The sequence below is a fragment of the Solanum pennellii genome, chromosome 3 (genome assembly GCF_001406875.1).
Source record: "Solanum pennellii chromosome 3, SPENNV200".
Classification (NCBI taxonomy): domain Eukaryota; kingdom Viridiplantae; phylum Streptophyta; class Magnoliopsida; order Solanales; family Solanaceae; genus Solanum; species Solanum pennellii.
This window is the reverse complement of record NC_028639.1, coordinates 37,207,702-37,228,534: the sequence shown is the minus strand read 5'-3', so window position 1 is coordinate 37,228,534 and position 20,833 is coordinate 37,207,702. Positions and strand designations below refer to the sequence as shown.

Sequence of the window (20,833 nt, the reverse complement as noted above, 5' to 3'; positions counted from 1 at the left end):
TGAATACTGAATATACTGATAAATGGTCAATGCAGAGAGTCTGACTGAACTGTGGGAGCTACTAATAACGAAAAATAAAATCACATGAGCTAAATGTGGAGTCCGATGTATACGCCCCATCGAGGGGACCCAATATACCCTGTCAAAGGTATAAAGGCATGCTGGCGTGATCACTAAACTGATTGCCCACAGAGGAGACTTACAACCTACTTGGTTAGTAGTTTTGGGACTATTGGGAACGCTAAACCCTAGTCCAACTCGGTATTATGCTACTCCCATGAATTTTGTAACTTTACTGATTATGTCTGAGTTTCTGTAAATACTGGATAGCTCAAAACTGAACATGCAAACTGAGAATGCAACAATTAATCTAGTAATTATGCATTTATAACTGAGGCATGTATATCTGAAGTGTGAAACATATGACCTAGCATGTGTAATTCAAGAACTAAAGAAATACAAAGCTAGGGTTCTGAAATTCATGCGATAATCTGAGTAATAACATGATAATCTGATTTGGAACATATGTTTAATAAATTCATGAAGTTATATCAAAGTTCTAGAAACCCTAGGTTTAATCATGATAAGAGAATCAAGAACTGACTGAAAACTAGGGACTCAATGAGTGAAAGGAACCCACTAGTGAAATCCCACATACATGGGGATGAAATTCACGGAAAAATACTTAAGTTTCGGGGCTGGAACTGCTGGAGCTTGTGGCGTTCTTTACTAAGAGCATCGGCCACTACATTCGCCTTTCCAGGATGATAATGCACACTCATATCATAATTCTTAAGGAACTCAAGCCATCTCCTCTGGCGAAGGTTCAACTCTTTCTGGGTGAACACATACTGAAGGCTCTTATGATCGGTGAACACATCTACATGAACACCATACAAGTAGTGTCTCCATATCTTGAGTGCAAACACCACTGCTGCAAGCTCGAGGTCATGAGTTGGATAGTTCTTCTCATGCACCTTAAGCTTTCTAGAGGCATAAGATATAACCTTATCTCTTTGCATCAACACACAACCAAGGCCAACTCTGGATGCATCACAATAGATCACATAACCATCTGAACCCTCTTGTAGAGTCAAGACAGGAGCTGTAGTCAATCTAGTTTTCAATTCTGCGAAGCTTTTCTCACAATCATCTGACCATTGGAACTTGACCATCTTCTGAGTCAACCTAGTCAATGGTGAGGCTATGGATGAAAATCCTTCCACGAACCTTCTGTAATAACCTTCTAGACCTAAGAAACTTCTAATATCTGTAGCAGATGTAGGTCTGGGCCATTCTTTCACTGCTTCTATCTGTTGTGAATATACGCGGATCCCTTCGCTAGATACAATGTGACCAAGGAAAGCAACGGATTGCGACCAAAACTCAGATTTTACTAAACTTAGCGAATAACTGGCGATCTTTGAGAGTCTGCAGAACAACTCTTAAATGACTTGCATGTTCTTCCTCACTCCTAGAGTAAATGAGGATATCATCAATGAAGACGATAACGAACAAGTCTAAGTACTGTTTGAACACTCTGTTCATCAAATCCATGAAAGCTGCGAGAGCATTGGTTAGTCCAAACGACATAACTACAAATTCATAATGACCATACCGAGTTTTGAAGTCTGTTTTCGGAATGTCACTATCTTTGACTCTGAGCTGATGATAACCCGATCTGAGGTCTATCTTTTAGAAATGACTAGCACCCTGAAGTTGGTCAAACAAGTCATAAATCCTGGGGATGAGATACTTATTCTTGATTGTGACCTTGTTCAACTGTCTATAGTCAATGCACATTCTGAGAGAACCATCTTTCTTCTTTACGAACAATACTGGTGCACCCCATGGTGAAATACTAGGTCTGATGAAACCCTTATCTAGTAGGTCTTTCAACTGCTCTTTCAATTCTTTAAGCTATGTTGTAGCCATTCTGTAAGGAGGAATAGAAATAGGCTGGGTATCTGGAAGGAGATCAATTCCAAAGTCGATTTCCCTTTCACGAGGGGCTCCGGGAAGATCTTCTGGAAATACTTCTGGAAATTCACAGACTACTGGAACTGAATCAAGAGTTGAGGTTTCAAGGCTAGAATCCTTAACCCAAACTAGATGATAGAGATAACCCTTAGATATCATCTTTCTGGCCTTAAAGTAAGAAATAAATTGACCCATAAGCACTAAGCTACTATCCTTCCATTCTAAGATTGGTTCGTCTGGAAACTAAAAACGAACAATCCTAGTTCTACAATCGACTGAGGCATAACATGAGTGTAACCAATCCATGCCTAGAATGACTTCAAAGTCTACCATTTCTAACTCTACTAGATCTGCTGAGGTGACTTTCTGTGAGACTGTGACAGGGCAATTTTTGTATACCCGTCTAGCTATAGTTGGGTCACCGACTGGAGTAGAGACTGAGAGAAGTTCTGAGAGAGTTTGTGGAATGACATTGAATTGGACTGCTATACTGAGTTACAAAAGACAAAGTCATCTCTGTTGTCTTTCCACTGAGTGAACCATATGTGAGTCACATCCTTGAATTTGTAGGATGCCAATCTCACCAAATATTTTCTTGACTTCATCAATGAACTTCTGTGGGTCCTTACCAACATGCGACCCTAAAAACTTAGACGGATTCATCCTAACAAAATCACAAACTCTGGCTGCCATTGATCGATCATTTCTATTAGTAGGAACTAGAACCTACTGATTATTCTGGTTGGTCATACTCTGAGGCAAAAGCTGAATTGGCGTTCTGAAACTCTGTATTTGAACTTCGTTATCTAGTACTAGAGGAACTGTGTTAGCATTACGTGCATTAGCATTCCATGCCTAAGCTCTACGAGAAGGCATGATCTTAAGCGTTGAACGTCGAGTTAGAATGGAATTAGATCATACCTTACACACTATAAGAGTAACAAGAAGTGAAGTTTTTCCTAAAACACTTTATAGCCTCCCTAACATTAGATGTGGTGCACTTCACACCCATGAAAAAGACTCTACTTAGTGCGGCTTTTTCAGACATCTTCGGACTCTTGAACCTAGTGCTCTGATACCAAGTTTTGTCACGCCCCGAGCTACCCCCTGAGATGCGGACACGGAACCTAGGACCACAAGTGATCCCAAGCTAACCCTGCTGGCATGATCATGAGCATACTAAGATAATAAACTGTTGCGGAAGCTAAATCATACTTAAATGAAAAGATGGGGAATACCCATATTCTATAACTGAGATATTTGAAAACAATGAGTTTAATACAAAAGAAATATTAACTCAATACTAAGCTGAATCTAACTATGTCTGAAAATAGCCTCTAAACTAGACTAGAAATACTGGGACAAGCGCCAGCTAAATCTAGCAAAACTGAAACTAAATGACTAAAGACTGAAATGGAACTCATGACTGTTGTCCTCGGAGAATGAGGACTCACCACTGAATCTGCTGAATTGGAGATCGGGAAATCGATCTATGCGTGATCTGGATGCTGAGAACCTAAACCTACATCACGAGAAGATGTAGCGCAAGTATGCGTCAGTACTTGAAAGGTACTGAGCATGTAGGATAGAATAAAGCTGAAATAAAACATAACTGAACAAACACAAAAACAAGTATAATAATCTGAACGTGATGTGCTGATTTCTGAGCTAACTGGATGCAATGACCAATTTATAACATGCTGAAACTGAATACTGAATATACTGATAAATGGTCAATGCAGAGAGTCTGACTGAACTGTGGGAGCTACTAATAACGAAAAATAAAATCACATGAGCTAAATGTGGAGTCCGATGTATACGCCCCATCGAGGGGACCCAATATACCCTGTCAAAGGTATAAAGGCATGCTGGCGTGATCACTAAACTGATTGCCCACAGAGGAGACTTACAACCTACTTGGTTAGTAGTTTTGGGACTATTGGGAACGCTAAACCCTAGTCCAACTCGGTATTATGCTACTCCCATGAATTTTGTAACTTTACTGATTATGTCTGAGTTTCTGTAAATACTGGATAGCTCAAAACTGAACATGCAAACTGAGAATGCAACAATTAATCTAGTAATTATGCATTTATAACTGAGGCATGTATATCTGAAGTGTGAAACATATGACCTAGCATGTGTAATTCAAGAACTAAAGAAATACAAAGCTAGGGTTCTGAAATTCATGCGATAATCTGAGTAATAACATGATAATCTGATTTGGAACATATGTTTAATAAATTCATGAAGTTATATCAAAGTTCTAGAAACCCTAGGTTTAATCATGATAAGAGAATCAAGAACTGACTGAAAACTAGGGACTCAATGAGTGAAAGGAACCCACTAGTGAAATCCCACATACATGGGGATGAAATTCACGGAAAAATACTTAAGTTTCGGGGCTGGAACTGCTGGAGCTTGTGGCGTTCTTGAACTAGGGTTCTTGAGCTCTTTTGCTCCTCTCTTGCTTCTAATTTTCTAAGTTTTGATTTAATGATTTGACTTGGATATGTTTTAATTTATGTTTCTAGGCTTAAACTGACTAAAATCTGATGATTTAGGGTCAAAACGACGTAACTTAGGGTTTAAACGGAGTGGGAAAGGTCAAAAAGACCCCTGGGAAGGTTGCTGTCGGGCCTCACGACGGCCAGGACTGACTGTCCGTCGTGCGCCCGACGCCCCGTCGTTGGGTACGTCGTGAGGGCCTGTTCGACAGGCCTTTACTAAAATGGGCATAAATTTTTGCTCAGAGGTCTGATTTTAGCAAGGTCGGTGGCTATGGAAAGATAATTCAATTATCTATCTGTGGGTAGGTCATGGGAGACCTAATTCATTTTGTGCTAAGAGTTATGATCATTTTAAGTTGACCCAACTGCATTTCCCTTTAACTGGCTGCAAATTTCCACCTACGGTCAGACCTACGGACCGTAGGTCCACCTACGAACCATGCTGGTCATCCATAGCTCTTGTCAGAGAGTGGTTGAAGGGAGTCTTGATCGACGGTCACGGACTACGGACCGTCGTTTGACCTACGGACCGTAAGTCCGTCCGTCGTCCAAGACTTTACCAATCTTTCTAGGCTGAAGTTTTTGGGAGTTTCTGATCCCATCGACTGTTGTGCAGGACGGACCGTGGTTCAGGCTACGGTCCGTCGATGCCACCGTTGGTAGCACCTGCAGATTTTTCTGAAAAACTAATTTTTGGTCTGTCTTGGCTACGGGGTGTTACACCCTAGGTAAGGTGGTCCGGTGCTTGTACTCGGCTTTTACCCACCTTTTTACATGAATTTTTGGCCTTAGGAAAAATAATTTGATTCATAATATGTTGCTTTGCCTATGCACGTATTGTTTCTTAATGTTCTTTTTTATTGATTAAAAGATATGTTTTGTAATCTCTTCTTTCTCAATAGGTTCTACGTGGTGATAATAGTTCTCTTGCAAATGACATCCGCAAGGAGATGAAGGTATGGTGTAATCACTTATGACCACTTTATCTTAAGCTTGTCCAACATTTTAGAGGAAGTAATTCCAAGTAGAAGGATTTCCTTTGGCAGTTCACATTTTCAAGATAGGTCTATTGATACCCTTTCTCTTCTTCTGTAGTTCAGTAACTTTTGAATGTTTTTTTATATCTACCATGATAATTCTCTGTTCTACTATTGCATTGTTCCTTTTGCTTCATGATGAATTCTGCAGGCATTGAATGGGAAATTATTAAAAGCTAAAGATAGAAATGTGAAGAGGGACATCCGGAGGGAACTCAAGTCTCTTTCCAGAGAAGAGCGTAAAAGGCAGCAGCTAGCAGTAACGGATGTTATTAAGAATGCAGATGTAGTGCTGACAACATTGACTGGGGTATTGACCCAAAAGTTGGATGGCTTATCATTTGATGTGGTTGTTATTGATGAAGCTGCTCAGGCGCTGGAAATAGCGTGCTGGATTGCTTTATTGAAGGTGAACATGCTATCTATGATGCTTAAACAATTCAATCTATGGAATTTTTTTTGCTAGATTTTTTTGTTTATGTTAGTAAATCGCCAACCAGCTCTTAAGGTAATCCTGTTGAACTATTGGTGAATCTGACAGTAACGCCCTGTCTTTATACGAACTGCTGCAGGAGAGTGAGAATTTCTGTCGTAAAGCTTTCTTACACAATTTACTTGTGAAAAGAAGAGTCTTTCTTACATAGTAGGAGTAGTCAATCCTTGTAATTAGCTGGCATCCGGAGTTTTGGATAGCAGATCTGCGGGTTTTTCCAATCCGATAGAACAATAAATGAAAAAGAACTTTGACAAGTTCTTGAACTTGCTGGTCCAAGTGTTATTGACTTATGAGAGTGCCAATATTTTAAATTTCAGCCTGCATAACTGGAAGGACCTTTGGTGTTGCCAGAAAAGGTACACCAAAAAATGCTCGTAGGAAACAAGTGGGTTTTCGGTTGTGCTGCCAGATCTTGCCTCTTTTCAAAGACAAGTAATTCTAAAGTTTGCATTGTGTTTGAGACTTATTGTCACGACCTTTCAGTTGTGATGACACCTACTATCCTCCATTAGGTAAGCCAAAAATCAAAAATAATGCAGAAAGTAAGTGCTAAACATGAATAAGTTGAAAACGGAAAAGAGATAAATAGGCCACCATGCATAGATATATACATTACAGGTACAAAATATACAACATGTGCCCTAAGGGGACAAGGAAAGACAAAATATATACAAGATAACTCCCCGGACCTGGTGTCACTGGTACCAGAGTTACCAACATACAAGTTTAAGGTTGTACAATGCATAACTGTGACAAAATACAAAATATAGACAATAAATACAAGAAGAGAAGCAGCAAGCCTCTGGACGCCAAGAGCTCACCATGATCCGATCAGAATAAGGCCTCAGAGGAGGGGAGATCAAAGTGGATGACTCGTACTAGGCGTTGCATTAAAAAATGCAGAAGTATAGTATGAGTACCAAAACATGGGGTCCTCTATAGGCATCATAGACCCACCGAGCTCAGAAGATAGCATAAAGCATAAAGAACATGAAAAGTAACTATAAAACGAGATCCACCTAGAAATCTAGTCATAACAAAATCAAAACAATCTAACAACCGAAATATTACTACTCATAGGATATAAATACATGCAGACATAACTGTTGCGGTGGAACATGGAATGATGTAATGCAATATGTGTGAAATGTAGAAAAGTAAAACCTGAAATCATCCTCGGGCCGCCCTTAGGCTCATCAATTTTATGCAATGCAGAAAAGTAAAACTTAAAATGGTCCCTCACCCGTAGGCTGATAGCATATGCGATGTAGAAAAGTAAAACCTAGAATTTTCCCTCAGGTCACCTGAAATGCGCGTCATACTCATTAAAGGAAAAGTAACGTAAGTAAAAATAGTGTCATCTATCCAAATCAGGAAAATCATTTAGTTTAAGGAATAAAAATCTCTTCTAACGAAGGTGATGCATAAGCTTGTGAACAGGCAACAAATGGCCGTTAACAAGCGCAGGCAGATCATGGATGCAGTGTTGATAGCCGATGAATGTGTTGATTCTAAAAAAAAGGGTAACCAACCAGGGATCCTATGCAAGTTGGATATCCAGAGGCATATGATCACAATTGGGACTTTTTGATGTAGATAATGCAGAGGATGAGTTTTGGTCAAAGATGGTTAAAGTGGATCAGACTGCATAAGCTCAATGAAGTTCTCTATTCTGATCAACAGAAACCCATGTGGTTTTTTCCCATCAAACAAGGGTCTAAGACAAGGGGACCCCATATCTCCTTTCTTTTTATCTTGGCTATGGAGGGGTTGACCAACCTATTCCAGACTACCATAGCAAATGGTTGGATCAAAGGTTACTAAGTGGGGGAGAATACAAGAAACAATCTAGAGATCACTCATCTACAATATGCAGATGACACTAGTATTTTGTGGAGCTGTAAAGGAGCACATGCTGATTTTGAGAGGTATTTTAAATATTTTTGAAGCTGTGTCAGGTTTTCTCATAAACTGGAACAAGAGTTTCATTTATCCCGTAAAACACAGTACCCAATATTTAGGACTAGCTTACAAGCTAGGAGGGAAAGTAGGTGAACTAACAACAACCTGCTTGGGAATGCCTTTGGGGGCTAAGAGCAAGTCAAGTGGAATATGGAGTGGTGTAATTGAAAAATGTGAAAGGTTGCTTGTGAACAGGAGGTCATCTTGACGGAATATTTACCGAAGTCAACACTTTAACTAAAATCAGAGAAAGCAACCAAGCGCACAAAACGAGTCTAGAAACCCCGGGACCTGAAAGGCTGAACTAAAGGTCCCACTAGATCAAAATCAATATTCCTGAGCTAACAACACCGGCGAAATATCATCCGAGCCCGCTTACTAAGAATGTTGACGAAACTCGACCTTTTGAACTTAAAAGCTCCAAAAACTAGTGAAACCTTCCATAACTCACCTGAACACCTCGAGAACTGTTCCCACCCATCCCAACAAGTCACAACAACAGTAAAGAAGCTCCGGGAAAGGAGCAAATAACAAAAACAAACAAAAGCAAGCAAATGACCAGGAGGGTCATTACACTTATTGGACAGGCCTGATGTGAGATAAGTCATTAATATCCTTGTGGAATAAAGTATCAAGTCAAAGACCAAACTTTACTTCGTCTCTGTACATGAGAGTGACAGCATTATGCAGTGGTTTGCTTCCATGTCACGGAGTGATTAGTTATATATTGTGAATTAAGTTTTTTTTTCTTGTAGAAGCATCTTTACTGGCTGGAATTCATATCTAAACTTCTTATCTTATGGTCTCCCCTTGCTTCTCTTTATCTTTCTAGAGGAGGTTTAGATCTATGGATTCCCGAAGAATTAAGAGGAAGAGGATAAATAAGCTAATTGGAAGTAGCTTAACTGGCTAGACTGAAGCCCTTATGGGTTAAATTCCCTTGATAATATTGGTTATAATGTTTTGCACTATTTATAAAAAAATTCTATATTTTGTATTCTTGCTTGTGTTGGTGGATTTATATTTTGTTTCTTGCTTGTGTTGGTGGATTTGTGAGTTGCACTTTAGGTTATTGTGGATCAAGTTTCTAATCAATGTTGCAGTTATGTGTGCTCTCATTTTTCTTATTTCTGAAAAAGAATAAAAGAATTGAAAGCCAGATGAATGAGTGATCATGTTAAATTGTTGATCAATTCTAGAGAACACTGCAAAACTAATGATGTAGTTCCTTACTTACAGGGTTCAAGGTGTATATTGTCTGGAGATCATCTCCAGCTTCCTCCGACCATTCAAAGTGTAGAAGCTGAGAAGAAAGGACTGGGAAAGACACTTTTTGAACGTTTAGCGGATTTATATGGAGATGAAATCATGTCAATGCTCACTGTTCAGTACCGCATGCATGAACTGATAATGAATTGGTCATCCGGAGAGCTGTATGAAAATAAGGTGCTGGGTCATTTGTAACTGTTGGTTGAAAACAATTTTTTTTCAACCATCTTTAAATTTCAGTATACTCTAAGATAACAGCATCAACGAAACATTCTGGCATCTAATTTTTTCTAAACCTTTTCAGCTGTATTTATGATTGTAGATTGAAGCCCATTCAAGTGTTGCAAGCCATATGCTATATCACCTTGAGGATGTGAAGGAATCGCCTTCTACAGAAAAAGCCCTTTTGCTCATAGACACAGCTGGGTTTGCTACTCACTCTCTTTCCTCTACCATTTTCTGGACTCATTCTTTTCTCCCATTTCAAATGACTTCTTAGATGAATGTTCTGTAGTTAACGTCAAGATGGTCTGGGACCAGAACAAAATTGGAATGATTGTGTTTGTGTACATGTAGAAATTCTACCTTTAACCTCCTTTTAGTGTTACTGCCAGGTCTTAACCCTATAAGTTGCAGGTGTGACATGGAAGAAAAAAGGGATGAGGAAGATAGCACGTTAAATGAAGGTGAAGCTGAGGTTGCCATTTCCCATGCGAAGAGACTAGTTGAAAGTGGAGTCCGGGCTTCTGATATTGGACTAATCACTCCTTATGCAGCACAGGTAAGTGTGATTTAATAATAAAAAAACGAACTGGTTTCATGTTTGAGTGTTATATGACAGATGCTTGTGCAGGTTGTTTTCTTGAAAAAACTCAAAAGCAATGTAGACAAATTAAAAGAAATGGAGATTTCGACTGTTGATGGTTTTCAGGGTCGAGAAAAAGAAGCTATTATCATTTCTATGGTCCGATCAAACTCAAAGAAAGAGGTACTCTTCACAACTGTAGAAACTGTCTCATGTATAGCTGAACTACTCAGTTTTGGTAACAGCACAGTGAATCTAATATGAAACATTTCACGATTAGGTGGGATTTCTTAGTGACAGAAGAAGAATGAATGTTGCTGTGACACGAGCAAGGAGACAGTGCTGTCTTGTATGTGATACTGAGACAGTCAGTGGTGATAAATTCTTGAAGCGATTGATTGAGTACTTTGAGGAGCATGGTGAATATTTGAGTGCTTCAGAGTACGTAAATGAATAGGAGTTTTGGTCACTATTAGTAGCCTGTTCTTCAGTGCTGCAAACAGTCAAGAGAACTCCAAAACCCATGATGCTTATAGTTTGTAGGTGTAGGTTATCATCTGGGAGCCGGTGATCTGTCATAAAATGTCTAAATCACCTTTCTTGTGTTCTGTGGACTGCAGTACCATGATTTGAAATCTCAATTCCTTATCTAAGTCAATTTTTGACTTGATGATGCAGTATGTCTCTGATTGTACCTACATTGATGTATCTTGGAGGGATGATGCACTATGTCTGTGATTGTACCTACATTGATGTATCTCGGAAGAAAGTGATCCTTCTATTTTCACCTATTGATCAGTTTTTAACCAAGTGTTATCTTGAAAATAACAAGGGACATGCCAATGCATGCCGTCAAGAAATTTACTTGAAAATTTGGAAATATTTGATTGTGGTTCTATTGTGCATATATATATATATATACGCATGTGTCCGTGCTAAGCACGGGCCCAACACTATTACTTACATATATACAATTACATGTGCAACAGCCCTTTAGCAAAAGGAAATTTAATTAATTTAATTCAACGACATCCAATTCAAATATAAAGATTAAAAGTATTACATGCATTAGGCAACTTTATTGTTGATCTGATAAATATACTAATGCAGCATATTTGATTAAACAAATAATTGTTTAAGTTCATATACACTTTGGATCTAATTATATTTTTTACATACATTAGACAAAAATATATGTGCGACTTAAAGCTTCTAACCACTGTTACATAACAAGTTTTTGAACCTTCTCATGTTTTGACAGATTATTTCCAGTTTCCACCTTGGAAACTTGCTTCAATTGACTCAAGATAACAACTTCTGATTCTATATATTGAAGAATAACACAACCATCTTCTTTTGAGGGCTAAAAATCGAAAGCATTCCACCTAAATATATCACACAACTTGAACAAACTGGATAATAATAAAGTAAAACACATTAATCAAGATACAATTTTCAAAAAGTAACATCACAAACCATAGCACTCTTGCATACTCTTTAGATTTAAATGGACCACAATGAGGATTTTAATTGTCTATTAATCTTTGAACCCATTAGTGAGTCCAGTGGCAAGTAATATGAGGAAAGGAAGACATAAATTAGCTATCATAATAGTGCCATTGGATATTAAGCTATATCACAAAATGCCAATATAAAGATGATGGTATCAAAATAACTTTTCTCGAGTGTTTACAGCTAATTAAGGTCAAAATTTAATTGTCTCTGATATAATTTGTAAGATTTGGGACTTACCATTACATGTACAATTGATCCTTTGTCACATACATATTAGATGTCTTTTTTAACATTTGTGGAAGCTTATAGTGTATCCATGACTAAGAGTATCTGCTAACTATAACCTCGCAAATATTTTTTTTAGTATAGATTCTTATTCTATGATACGAAATAAGGAAATTAATGGATATAATCAAGAATGACTATACATTGGTTATTCAATCAAAACCTATTAATGGTCTTGGCCAACAGGCTCCTCACAAATTTTCTTTATTGAAGTACTCTCGTTTTCAGATTCAAGGAAAGTTTTTTTGAGGTTACCATACCTTTTTGGTGAGAGACCGATGCATAGTCAGAGCTCTCCATTTGTCGTATGTCAATCAAGAAACCCCGACTTTATATGGTACATTGTACCTCAATGTAGTTCTTACTGAGTTTAAAGCTAACTGCAGTTCAAATACAAATTCAATTTCTAATTATTAATGAGTAAAGAAGAAAAAAAAAGATAGCTCTATCGTAAATTAGAATAGGTAAACTTGAAAAAATAAAGTTGATAAATGCATACATACCATAAACCAGAGAGAGAGAGGTGGAAAATAAATGAACTTGAATTTTCAATATCTACATCTATTATTGAAAAAGAAATACCAGAAGAGCAGAGGAGTTTTGAGGAGACGACGGTGAAGAAATGAATAGACCTAACTCATATCAATATGAACTGTGGCCTCTTGACAACTCAACCATCAGGATTCAATAAGATCTACTCAAATATGGTTGCTCTATAAGAAACAGACATAAGCAAACTTATTCAGACAGTTGTAAGCTCATGGACACAACCATGAGTATAAGGCTCATATACCTTCTCAAGGTATGGGAATGACAGCAAATATCCATGGAATTGGAAGAGGTGAGGGATAATCCATTTATCTTTGGGTTATATAGTTCAAAAATTACAAGAACAAACAGATTGTAATAAAAGATCCATTATATATCTTTTAAAAAAGTGCTAAAATTAACCGATGAAAAAAGTTGTGATCTTGAGTTATAAAGAGGATCTTTTTATTTTCAGCATATCTTTTTAGTAGTAATCCGGCATATCAACTTAATAGTTATTCATTTAACAGTTCCCTTCTCTTGAATTAGCATTGATTCTTTGCTTCCAAGTTCATACTTAAATCATATATTCAAGAATCAAGAATTAATTTCAAATAACATATTATCGAACTTATATGATAAGGTTGCGTATACACTATCCTCCCCAATCACCACTCATCAAATTACACTGAATATGTTGTTGTTTGATAAGAATCAATGAAAAACTTCAACTGTTGTGGAATATTTTTCTAAAATTGAAAAGAAAAAGAACATATTCTTTCACTCAGATACGATACCAAAAAGACTGAAACTTGACTTACTGTGCAAAACGACTCTTTTGGGCAATAAAAGAGAAAATTTTGATGCTACCTCCTGCAACAGATTTTCTACATAGAGTGTAGTTAAAGGGGTCTGCTCAGCATTTTTAACACGATATTTCTGCCACAAGTGAAAGTAGGGCTCATCTTCCAAGAGAACACGAGGAGAGGAAAATTTCATGAGATAATCTAACCAACAAATTCAATCAGTTCATGCAACGTTTGAATACAATATGGTCCTTCAGCAGGAATAGTCATATCAAGAATTTTATCTGCCTAGCCTGTAGAAATAATTTTTTTTCAGGGAGAAGAAATAATTGATGATAGACTTTCTTTCTAGTTGAATTTATTACTTACGAGCATAATAACGGGGATGTACAACCAGCGTACTCCAATCTTAGCAGCCTGTTCATATGGCTTCTCAGTGTCCCAAGTCTCAAACGTTGCAATTTGATCATTATGTTTCTCAACCAGTTCAGCCAAGTGCAACAATACTTTTGACCTTTCCTGCAGCATGGAACAGTTAGTGTTGTACGACAACCACATTAGAGAAATGTGTAAGCCACCAAAAAAAAAGGTCAAAGACCAGATGGCACAACTTCGGGAATCCTCCGTGCTTCACTAAAACCCACGGCCGATTTCTCTCTCTGTTTGATCGAGAGAGAGGTTCATTCACTTCCTCGTCTTCTTTTCCTAGAGATAGCACTTCATCTTTATTGCATTCAATGGATTTCGGATAAACGGGTAACAAAAGGAACACTATCATGCCACTAAAAGCAATAAGGATACCAGGAACAATCATCGACCAACCCCATTTGTATTTCAATAATATTGATGCGACTAATGACCCCGTAATATCCCAACAGAAGTGTGAGAATTCTAAATACCCATTATAAATAACCTCTTCTTTGCAAACCTAATTCCCAACCATTGCAACTACTGCAGGACATCCAGAGGATTGGAATAATCCAGCAACCATTTGGATAGTCAGATACTCAAATAGTGCTAGAAACTATGGATATTTGCCCAATATCCAAGTCCAAAAAGAGTTGTGAACAAATTTGTTCTCAATATTTCCACAGTAGAAAAAACTATTGAATCCATCTTATAGCCTAAGTACCCTGAGATATTTAAGACCAACCCCACAAGATCAGGATCAACTATCAAGTGCTTGTTTCACGATAGTCGATACTTGCGGTTTTTCAATTAGCATGCCCACAGCTTCCAACTTTTCTTATCAAAACTCAACTCTAACTCAGTTGTAGTTCATACATAATGATCCTAATAAGAACACTACTACAAAAAACAACTCTTAATCGCTAGATACACCTTATATTTTGTTGATAAATATGTATTTGTTGCAGCGGCTAGAAACACTACAACAAATTTCGTGATTATTTATAATGGTTGGCTAAGCAATTTCTTGATAAACAATCACGAAATTTGTTGATGATTTTTGACTGTCTAACAATTTCTTAGTCAATCGTTATGAATGCCGGAACACACAGTTGTTTAAACAAGTGAAACATTTTCTTATCTTTGTTATGATAACAAACTTTTGCAAAACCACTGTATTATTTAATATAAACCTCAAAGGTTCGAAAAGCTTACAAAACTCTGCTTCAGACCACGCCTCCAACCATGTCATAAGGCAGCCGATAATTTTAACATTCTTGAGATTGAAAAGCAGTATTTGAAATCCCAACTCGGAAAATTGATGTTATCTACTTTGGCGAAATATCTTAGCTTGAGCTAGCAGACACAACCTCTGCAAATCATGGTCCAATAAGTTCAAACATCTATAAAGAAAAAGCTTGAAACTTATTTTAATAATAGCATATGAACATTTGTAGATGCGAATTTTTCACCATATAGGAGAAAAAACTTACCTCGCTTTGTATGCCTATGGCACAAGGTACTTATTGAAAATTTTGAACACTACCAAAACAAGATTAGAAAAAATATTTAGAGAGAAAACTAATTTGTACCGATGAAAAATCAAAGAGAACATAGAAGATAGAGTGGGTAGAATAATAACCACGGTATCGATGAAGTTAAGTTATGAAATTGAAAAATTTCAGTTTGGATGAAAGAAACTCGGACAAGTCTTCTGGAAATTCTTCATTGTTGGAAAGAAGAAATGACTTCACGAGTCTTCTAGAAAGGCCAAAAAGCTAGTCATAGAAATTTGTCTTTGACCAAAATGACGAATTTGCCCTTGTATATAGTACAGAACTACCAAAATAGCCTTGGTCGTCATCCTCTATCACGCTTCTATACAGTATAATAAAATAATATATATTGACAAATTGTGAGACTGCGTGCTGTGATGTCTCAGAACACATGCATGCATGGGGATAATGTCAGGTATTATTCAGCTTGTTGAAGTCAAAGTGTGACTCAATATCAATATTTCTTTGTATAATCACCCATTTATGATTATTTTCTTGATGGTTGATGCGAAACATGATGATTTGGCCGTCCATTATTCTTAATGTTACAAAATTATGAGGTGTTACAGCTTGGTCAATGGCGGTCATAAGGGGTGCTACTTAAGCAAGACAATAAATGATGCTCAAAAGAATTACATGATCATAAGCAAGAGTTGCTAGGTGTTGTCTATGCTTTTGAGAATATTTGTTGGGCATCAAAGTAATTGTGCACACGAACCATGCAACTATTCGATACCTCATGTCAAAAAAGATTAACCCATTGACTTTTACTTTTACAAGAGTTTGACTTTGAAGACCAATATCGCAAAGGTTATGAGAACCAAGTGCAGACCATCATTCTCAACTTCGAGAGCGATTGAAATTGACGACCCATTCCTCGATGAACATGTGTCATGATCTAATACCATGCTATGCTAAGTTTGTTATTTAATGTCAGATGACCTCAAATCCCATTAAAGAAGAAGTGTCTGCATGATGTGCGGAACTTTTATTAGGATGACTCATATTTCTTTAAAATTGTGCAACAAGTTCTTTTGGTTAAAACGCTGTATGTGTAGATAATATGATTTGAAGGTGTTTCCCAGAGGTTGAAACAGGAACCATTTTTAAGCATGGGGTCATGACACAGTGGTATGAGGAGGACATTGAATTGAATGTGTTGCAAAACGGGTTCTATTGGCCAACATTGTATCAAGATGTTTTTGAACTTTGTGCTAAATGTCTCAGACTTCTTGAAAGTTGAATTTTTTAATGTAAATATTATTGGACAATTTGTCAATTCTTATGGGAATAAGTACATTTTGGTTGTTGTGGAATAAGTTGATTCTTGTAATTTCAAATAATGAAGGTCAAGGAGTCAATCAATTTCCTAAGAAGTTCATTTTTACTTGGTTTAGAATAGCCTGATACATTATTAAAGACAAAGACTCCCATTTCTATAATAGCTAGACTTACTCTAGACAAAACATGACTTACTTTAGACGAAACATATTATATGTATAAAAAATTATAATCATATAATAATAATAAATAAGACAAACAGAAAAGAAGGCATAAATATGTTAAGAATAAAGATAAACTCTGTCTCTCTCTATCTCTCTCTATCTCTCTCTCTCTCTCTCTCTCTCTCTCTCTCTCTATATATATATATATATATATATATAATGAATTCTAAAACAATATTATTCAATGTATCATTCAGTCATTTTTTACTATACATTATTTTTTATATTATTTTTACATTTGCACTTATTTTGTACCTCTCTATAACAGTTAAGTACATGAATTTTTTAAACATATGAGATTACATATAAAAAGGAAAAAGTACAAATATGTTGGTTTAAAAAGATAAATGATTATCAAACAATGAAAAAGACATAATTATTATTCTATGAGATTTAACATGTTTACCTCAAAATAATTAATGATAAATACAAAATGTGAGTAGCTTTACTACATATATCCTAAAAATAGAGGAAATGTTGAATACAACATACAGTAATCAACTACGAAGTTATATTTAAAAACTCAAAACGATGGAGATATGAAAAATAAATATTTACTTACAACTTCATATTGGAGTATAGTCATCTTGTAACTATCATAATTTACGTATTTCTCAACAAAAAGAAGATGAATATGCATGAAATTTTAAAGAATACAAATAAATAAAATAGTAAGAATTCTTATAATTACAAACTGGTAATGAAAATTTTACAAGGGATGTAGACTAACCTACTGTAGAATGCAAGATGATTACAAACTTGAATAACACAAGGAATATAAATAATGTGGTGTGAGTATGTTTGATTGACTCTTCACTTACCCCCACTTATCTTACAAATTGAAAGGTTATTAGACTCTTCATTATCTACATTTAATTAGTACATGAATATATGATGCATTAAGATCTTATTTGATGCATGAATTTAAATATAACTTTTACTTAATATTTAATTAATTAAATAGATATTAATATTAATTTATTTTAGAGGTAAAATAAGGGTAAAATGGTAAATCAACTTTGAGGTTAGGAGCTTCCCACTTATAATAATATATGATTAATAGCCTATTTGGTTCATTTTTGGCTGAGTATAGTGTTAATAGAGTGGACACATTAATTATCATCCTCAATCAAACGGTAAAGTGTAAGTGTTTAACCAAGATATCAAGAGTATATTGGCAAACACTGTGAACGCAAGCCACATTGATTGGTCTCATAAGTTGGACAATGCATTGTGATCATATAGAACAACCTTCAAAGCTAATATGGGTACATATACATATTCAAACATCATATTTTACCCATAATTTAGCCAACATCTGAGCATAATCTTGTGAATGTTCATGTGTTTATAATTTATATATTGTGATAGCTAATACACATGATTACGATGATTTCAAGCCAAAATTTAGTTTTAAAAAAGACCAATATAATGGATTAGAATCTAAAGCGAAATAATCCAAAATAAGATAAAAGCAAAAAGAGTTGCAGGAAGGACCCTAAGATGGCCCCCACATCATAACATTCAAGAACTGTAACACCTTGAAAATTGGAAAGTCAAGTTAGAAAGGAAAAGTTGCAGAATTTCCAGCAATGAACTTCGAGTCCAATCATACAGACGTAGAAAGATAATCATAGAAGTTGAGTTAAATTTCTGAAATTTCAAACTTTTGAAGTTCGACCTACAACTTGACAGGATGAGCCATAGGAAGTTTGATGGATCGTAGGATTGATCCTTAGGGGTGGTCCAGAGTAATTGATTGAGACTTTAGTCTACGAGAAGGGATTGACGGATCATACATAGTTGGTTTTACGGGTCATATGGTGGTGTCGTTGAACTAATCTTGACTTAGTGAAATTTTGGACTTGCACTTGTGAACGAACCGTAGAATGAACGACAGACAGTAGAGGGGTCTTGTGGGAAATGATTGAATTTTTAGGTTTCTCAAGTTGATTCTACAATTGACCAGTAGGGCCATAGAAATTTCTATGGGCCGCAGCTCCATCCGATAGTTATTTCTTAAGGGTATTTAGGTCTTCTCCTATACATTTAATGCCTATACTATATCGTTTTGACCTTAATTCTAAGTCCTACAACTACCCTTTTATTACTAAATGTACTCATATCCTTTCATCTTCTCAAATCCCCAAATCCCATTTAAGTTCATCCCCTCTAAATTCTCTCAAGCTTCAAGAAAAAAAAAACTAGAGTTCAAGCTTTAAGTCTTCTTTTTCTCCATTGCTTTTGGGGTTTGATCATCAAAGTATGTGGGAATTAACCAATCCATTGGGCCTCATAAGATTTTCAAGTTTCCAATTCTATTTAATCAAAATTGGCTTGGGTTTCATCTGATTCTCCATGAGTCTTAATTATTATGATTCAATTGTTTGGTTTAGTTTTCTTATCAATAATTAGATTTCATTACATACTTTTAACTGATTTTATATGGACCCATGCATTATTCATGATTTTGACTATGAATTCATAAAGAGTATGCGTTTATAAAAAACTATGAACTTATAAATAATTATTTATGAAAGTCATGAATGATTTATGAAAAGATGGTTTATGATTTAAGTATTGCTTCTAAGATGAGTATCAATAAAAATTGTGAAAGGTTTTCTCACATATTAAGAGATCATGATTCGGTAAAAGGTTTTCTCATACATGCATCATTCATAATTTAAGGAGCTTCACTATGATGATTTAAGCTTTATTAGTAAATTAATTGTGTTTTTCCATGTATGTTGATATGCTTATGAATATGACTATTGCATTGGAATTTTACTTAGCATCAAGAGGATATTGAGATGTAGGTTCTCCCAATAGTAGAGGTTGGGGTCTCTAGTGGCAATCTCCTTATCTCTAACTACATGCCCCCGTAGAATTTGCCTTAGAAAGACATACTAGTGGATCAACCTAAGCTAGAAGTTTATGGTCCTTGCCTTGGCAAGTAAGGGCATCTCTTTTGGTGCGGGAGCAAGACACCGACTTTCACGTTATAGCTCACGTCATCTATATCAACTAATAATAAATATCCCACAAAATAAACTAAGTTACTTTCAAAGATTTTATGAAGCTTTCCTTATGTTTTAAAATACATTGACCATGTTCATGATTTATGATTCTTCTTTCAAGGTTTTACTATGTTTTAGCTTGGTCATGCATACAAGTTTTCCTGTATGTCCCCTTATGGCTATGTTTACATTCTTATGCATATCCCTCATACTTAGTGAATTTCATGTATTAATGCATACTTGTGCCTACATTGTCCCATAATGTAGGGTCTGACGCTTCTCCTCCTCCCGCTCGTTGCTAGTGATTGTGTGCTTGACCGTGAAGATTTTGTGAGTCCTCATGTTTCGGGGACCATGTCACCTTTACTATGTTTTAATTATGTTTTAGTTTTCTGACGTTTTACGTGGACCACTTCTTTTGATGTGATTGATTGGTTTGTCAAGACTATGAGTATACTTTCACTTTTATGCCAAATTCTTTTATGATATGAGGAATATTGCTCTATTTCTCGTATTTTCTATTATTTTGTGTTGTATGTATGTAAGTGGCTTGTATAGGGCCTCTCAGAATCTTGTACGCCATGTCACATCTAGGGTGTATTTTGAATTGTGACAGAAACTAAACTTAAGAGACTCAACAAAAGAAGGCAGGGTCTAAATTGATCCCAATCTGTGAGGCAGTATCCCTCGCGATGGACCCCACATGATAACTTCGTGTCTAGTAGACTGAGTTAGACCTAGTCGAAACATATTCCGATTGAGAATATAATTTCGATATATATATTATTTTTATTCACTTATTTATTTTTGGATGTTGTTGCGTTACAAATTATTAAAAGAGGATAACAACTTACTCATACATATTAGAATTCATTGTTCTTAGGTTCTAGGGTTTACTTTATAGATTTAATTTTGGAATAGACAAAATTCGATTGCAAGAGCTACATTAATAAACTTTTCTTCTTATTTTCTTCTACATTCATGTTCTTTAATAGTTTAATTTATTATAGTTAGTAGTAAATAAACTCATAACTCGGGTTATGAGACTTAGAGTACAGATTATGATAACAAATTCTTTACAATAAATACCTTTTAATAAAGGGGTAATCATCGTGTATCAAGTTCATTTCACAATTAATGTTTTCTTTAAATGG

The 20,833-nt window shown here is 36.0% G+C and overlaps 1 protein-coding gene and 1 pseudogene across 2 annotated transcripts in view; one reads left to right on the top strand and one right to left on the bottom strand.

Moving 5' to 3' along the window:
- The window catches only part of LOC107015103 (DNA-binding protein SMUBP-2), a 27,896-nt gene extending 16,941 nt beyond the window's left edge, over positions 1 to 10,955 (top strand). For both annotated transcript variants that reach the window (XM_027915556.1, XM_015215276.2), the window contains 7 exons: positions 5,393 to 5,446; positions 5,679 to 5,936; positions 9,225 to 9,431; positions 9,577 to 9,680; positions 9,891 to 10,035; positions 10,108 to 10,242; positions 10,340 to 10,955. In XM_027915556.1, coding sequence (XP_027771357.1) covers positions 5,393 to 5,446; positions 5,679 to 5,936; positions 9,225 to 9,431; positions 9,577 to 9,680; positions 9,891 to 10,035; positions 10,108 to 10,242; positions 10,340 to 10,516 — 1,080 coding nt within the window. In that variant the 3' untranslated portion in view covers positions 10,517 to 10,955. The remainder of the gene's footprint in view (positions 1 to 5,392; positions 5,447 to 5,678; positions 5,937 to 9,224; positions 9,432 to 9,576; positions 9,681 to 9,890; positions 10,036 to 10,107; positions 10,243 to 10,339) is intronic.
- A 201-nt stretch (positions 10,956 to 11,156) lies between these two features.
- On the bottom strand, positions 11,157 to 14,809 carry LOC107013048 (annotated as a pseudogene).
- Positions 14,810 to 20,833: the final 6,024 nt, after the last annotated feature.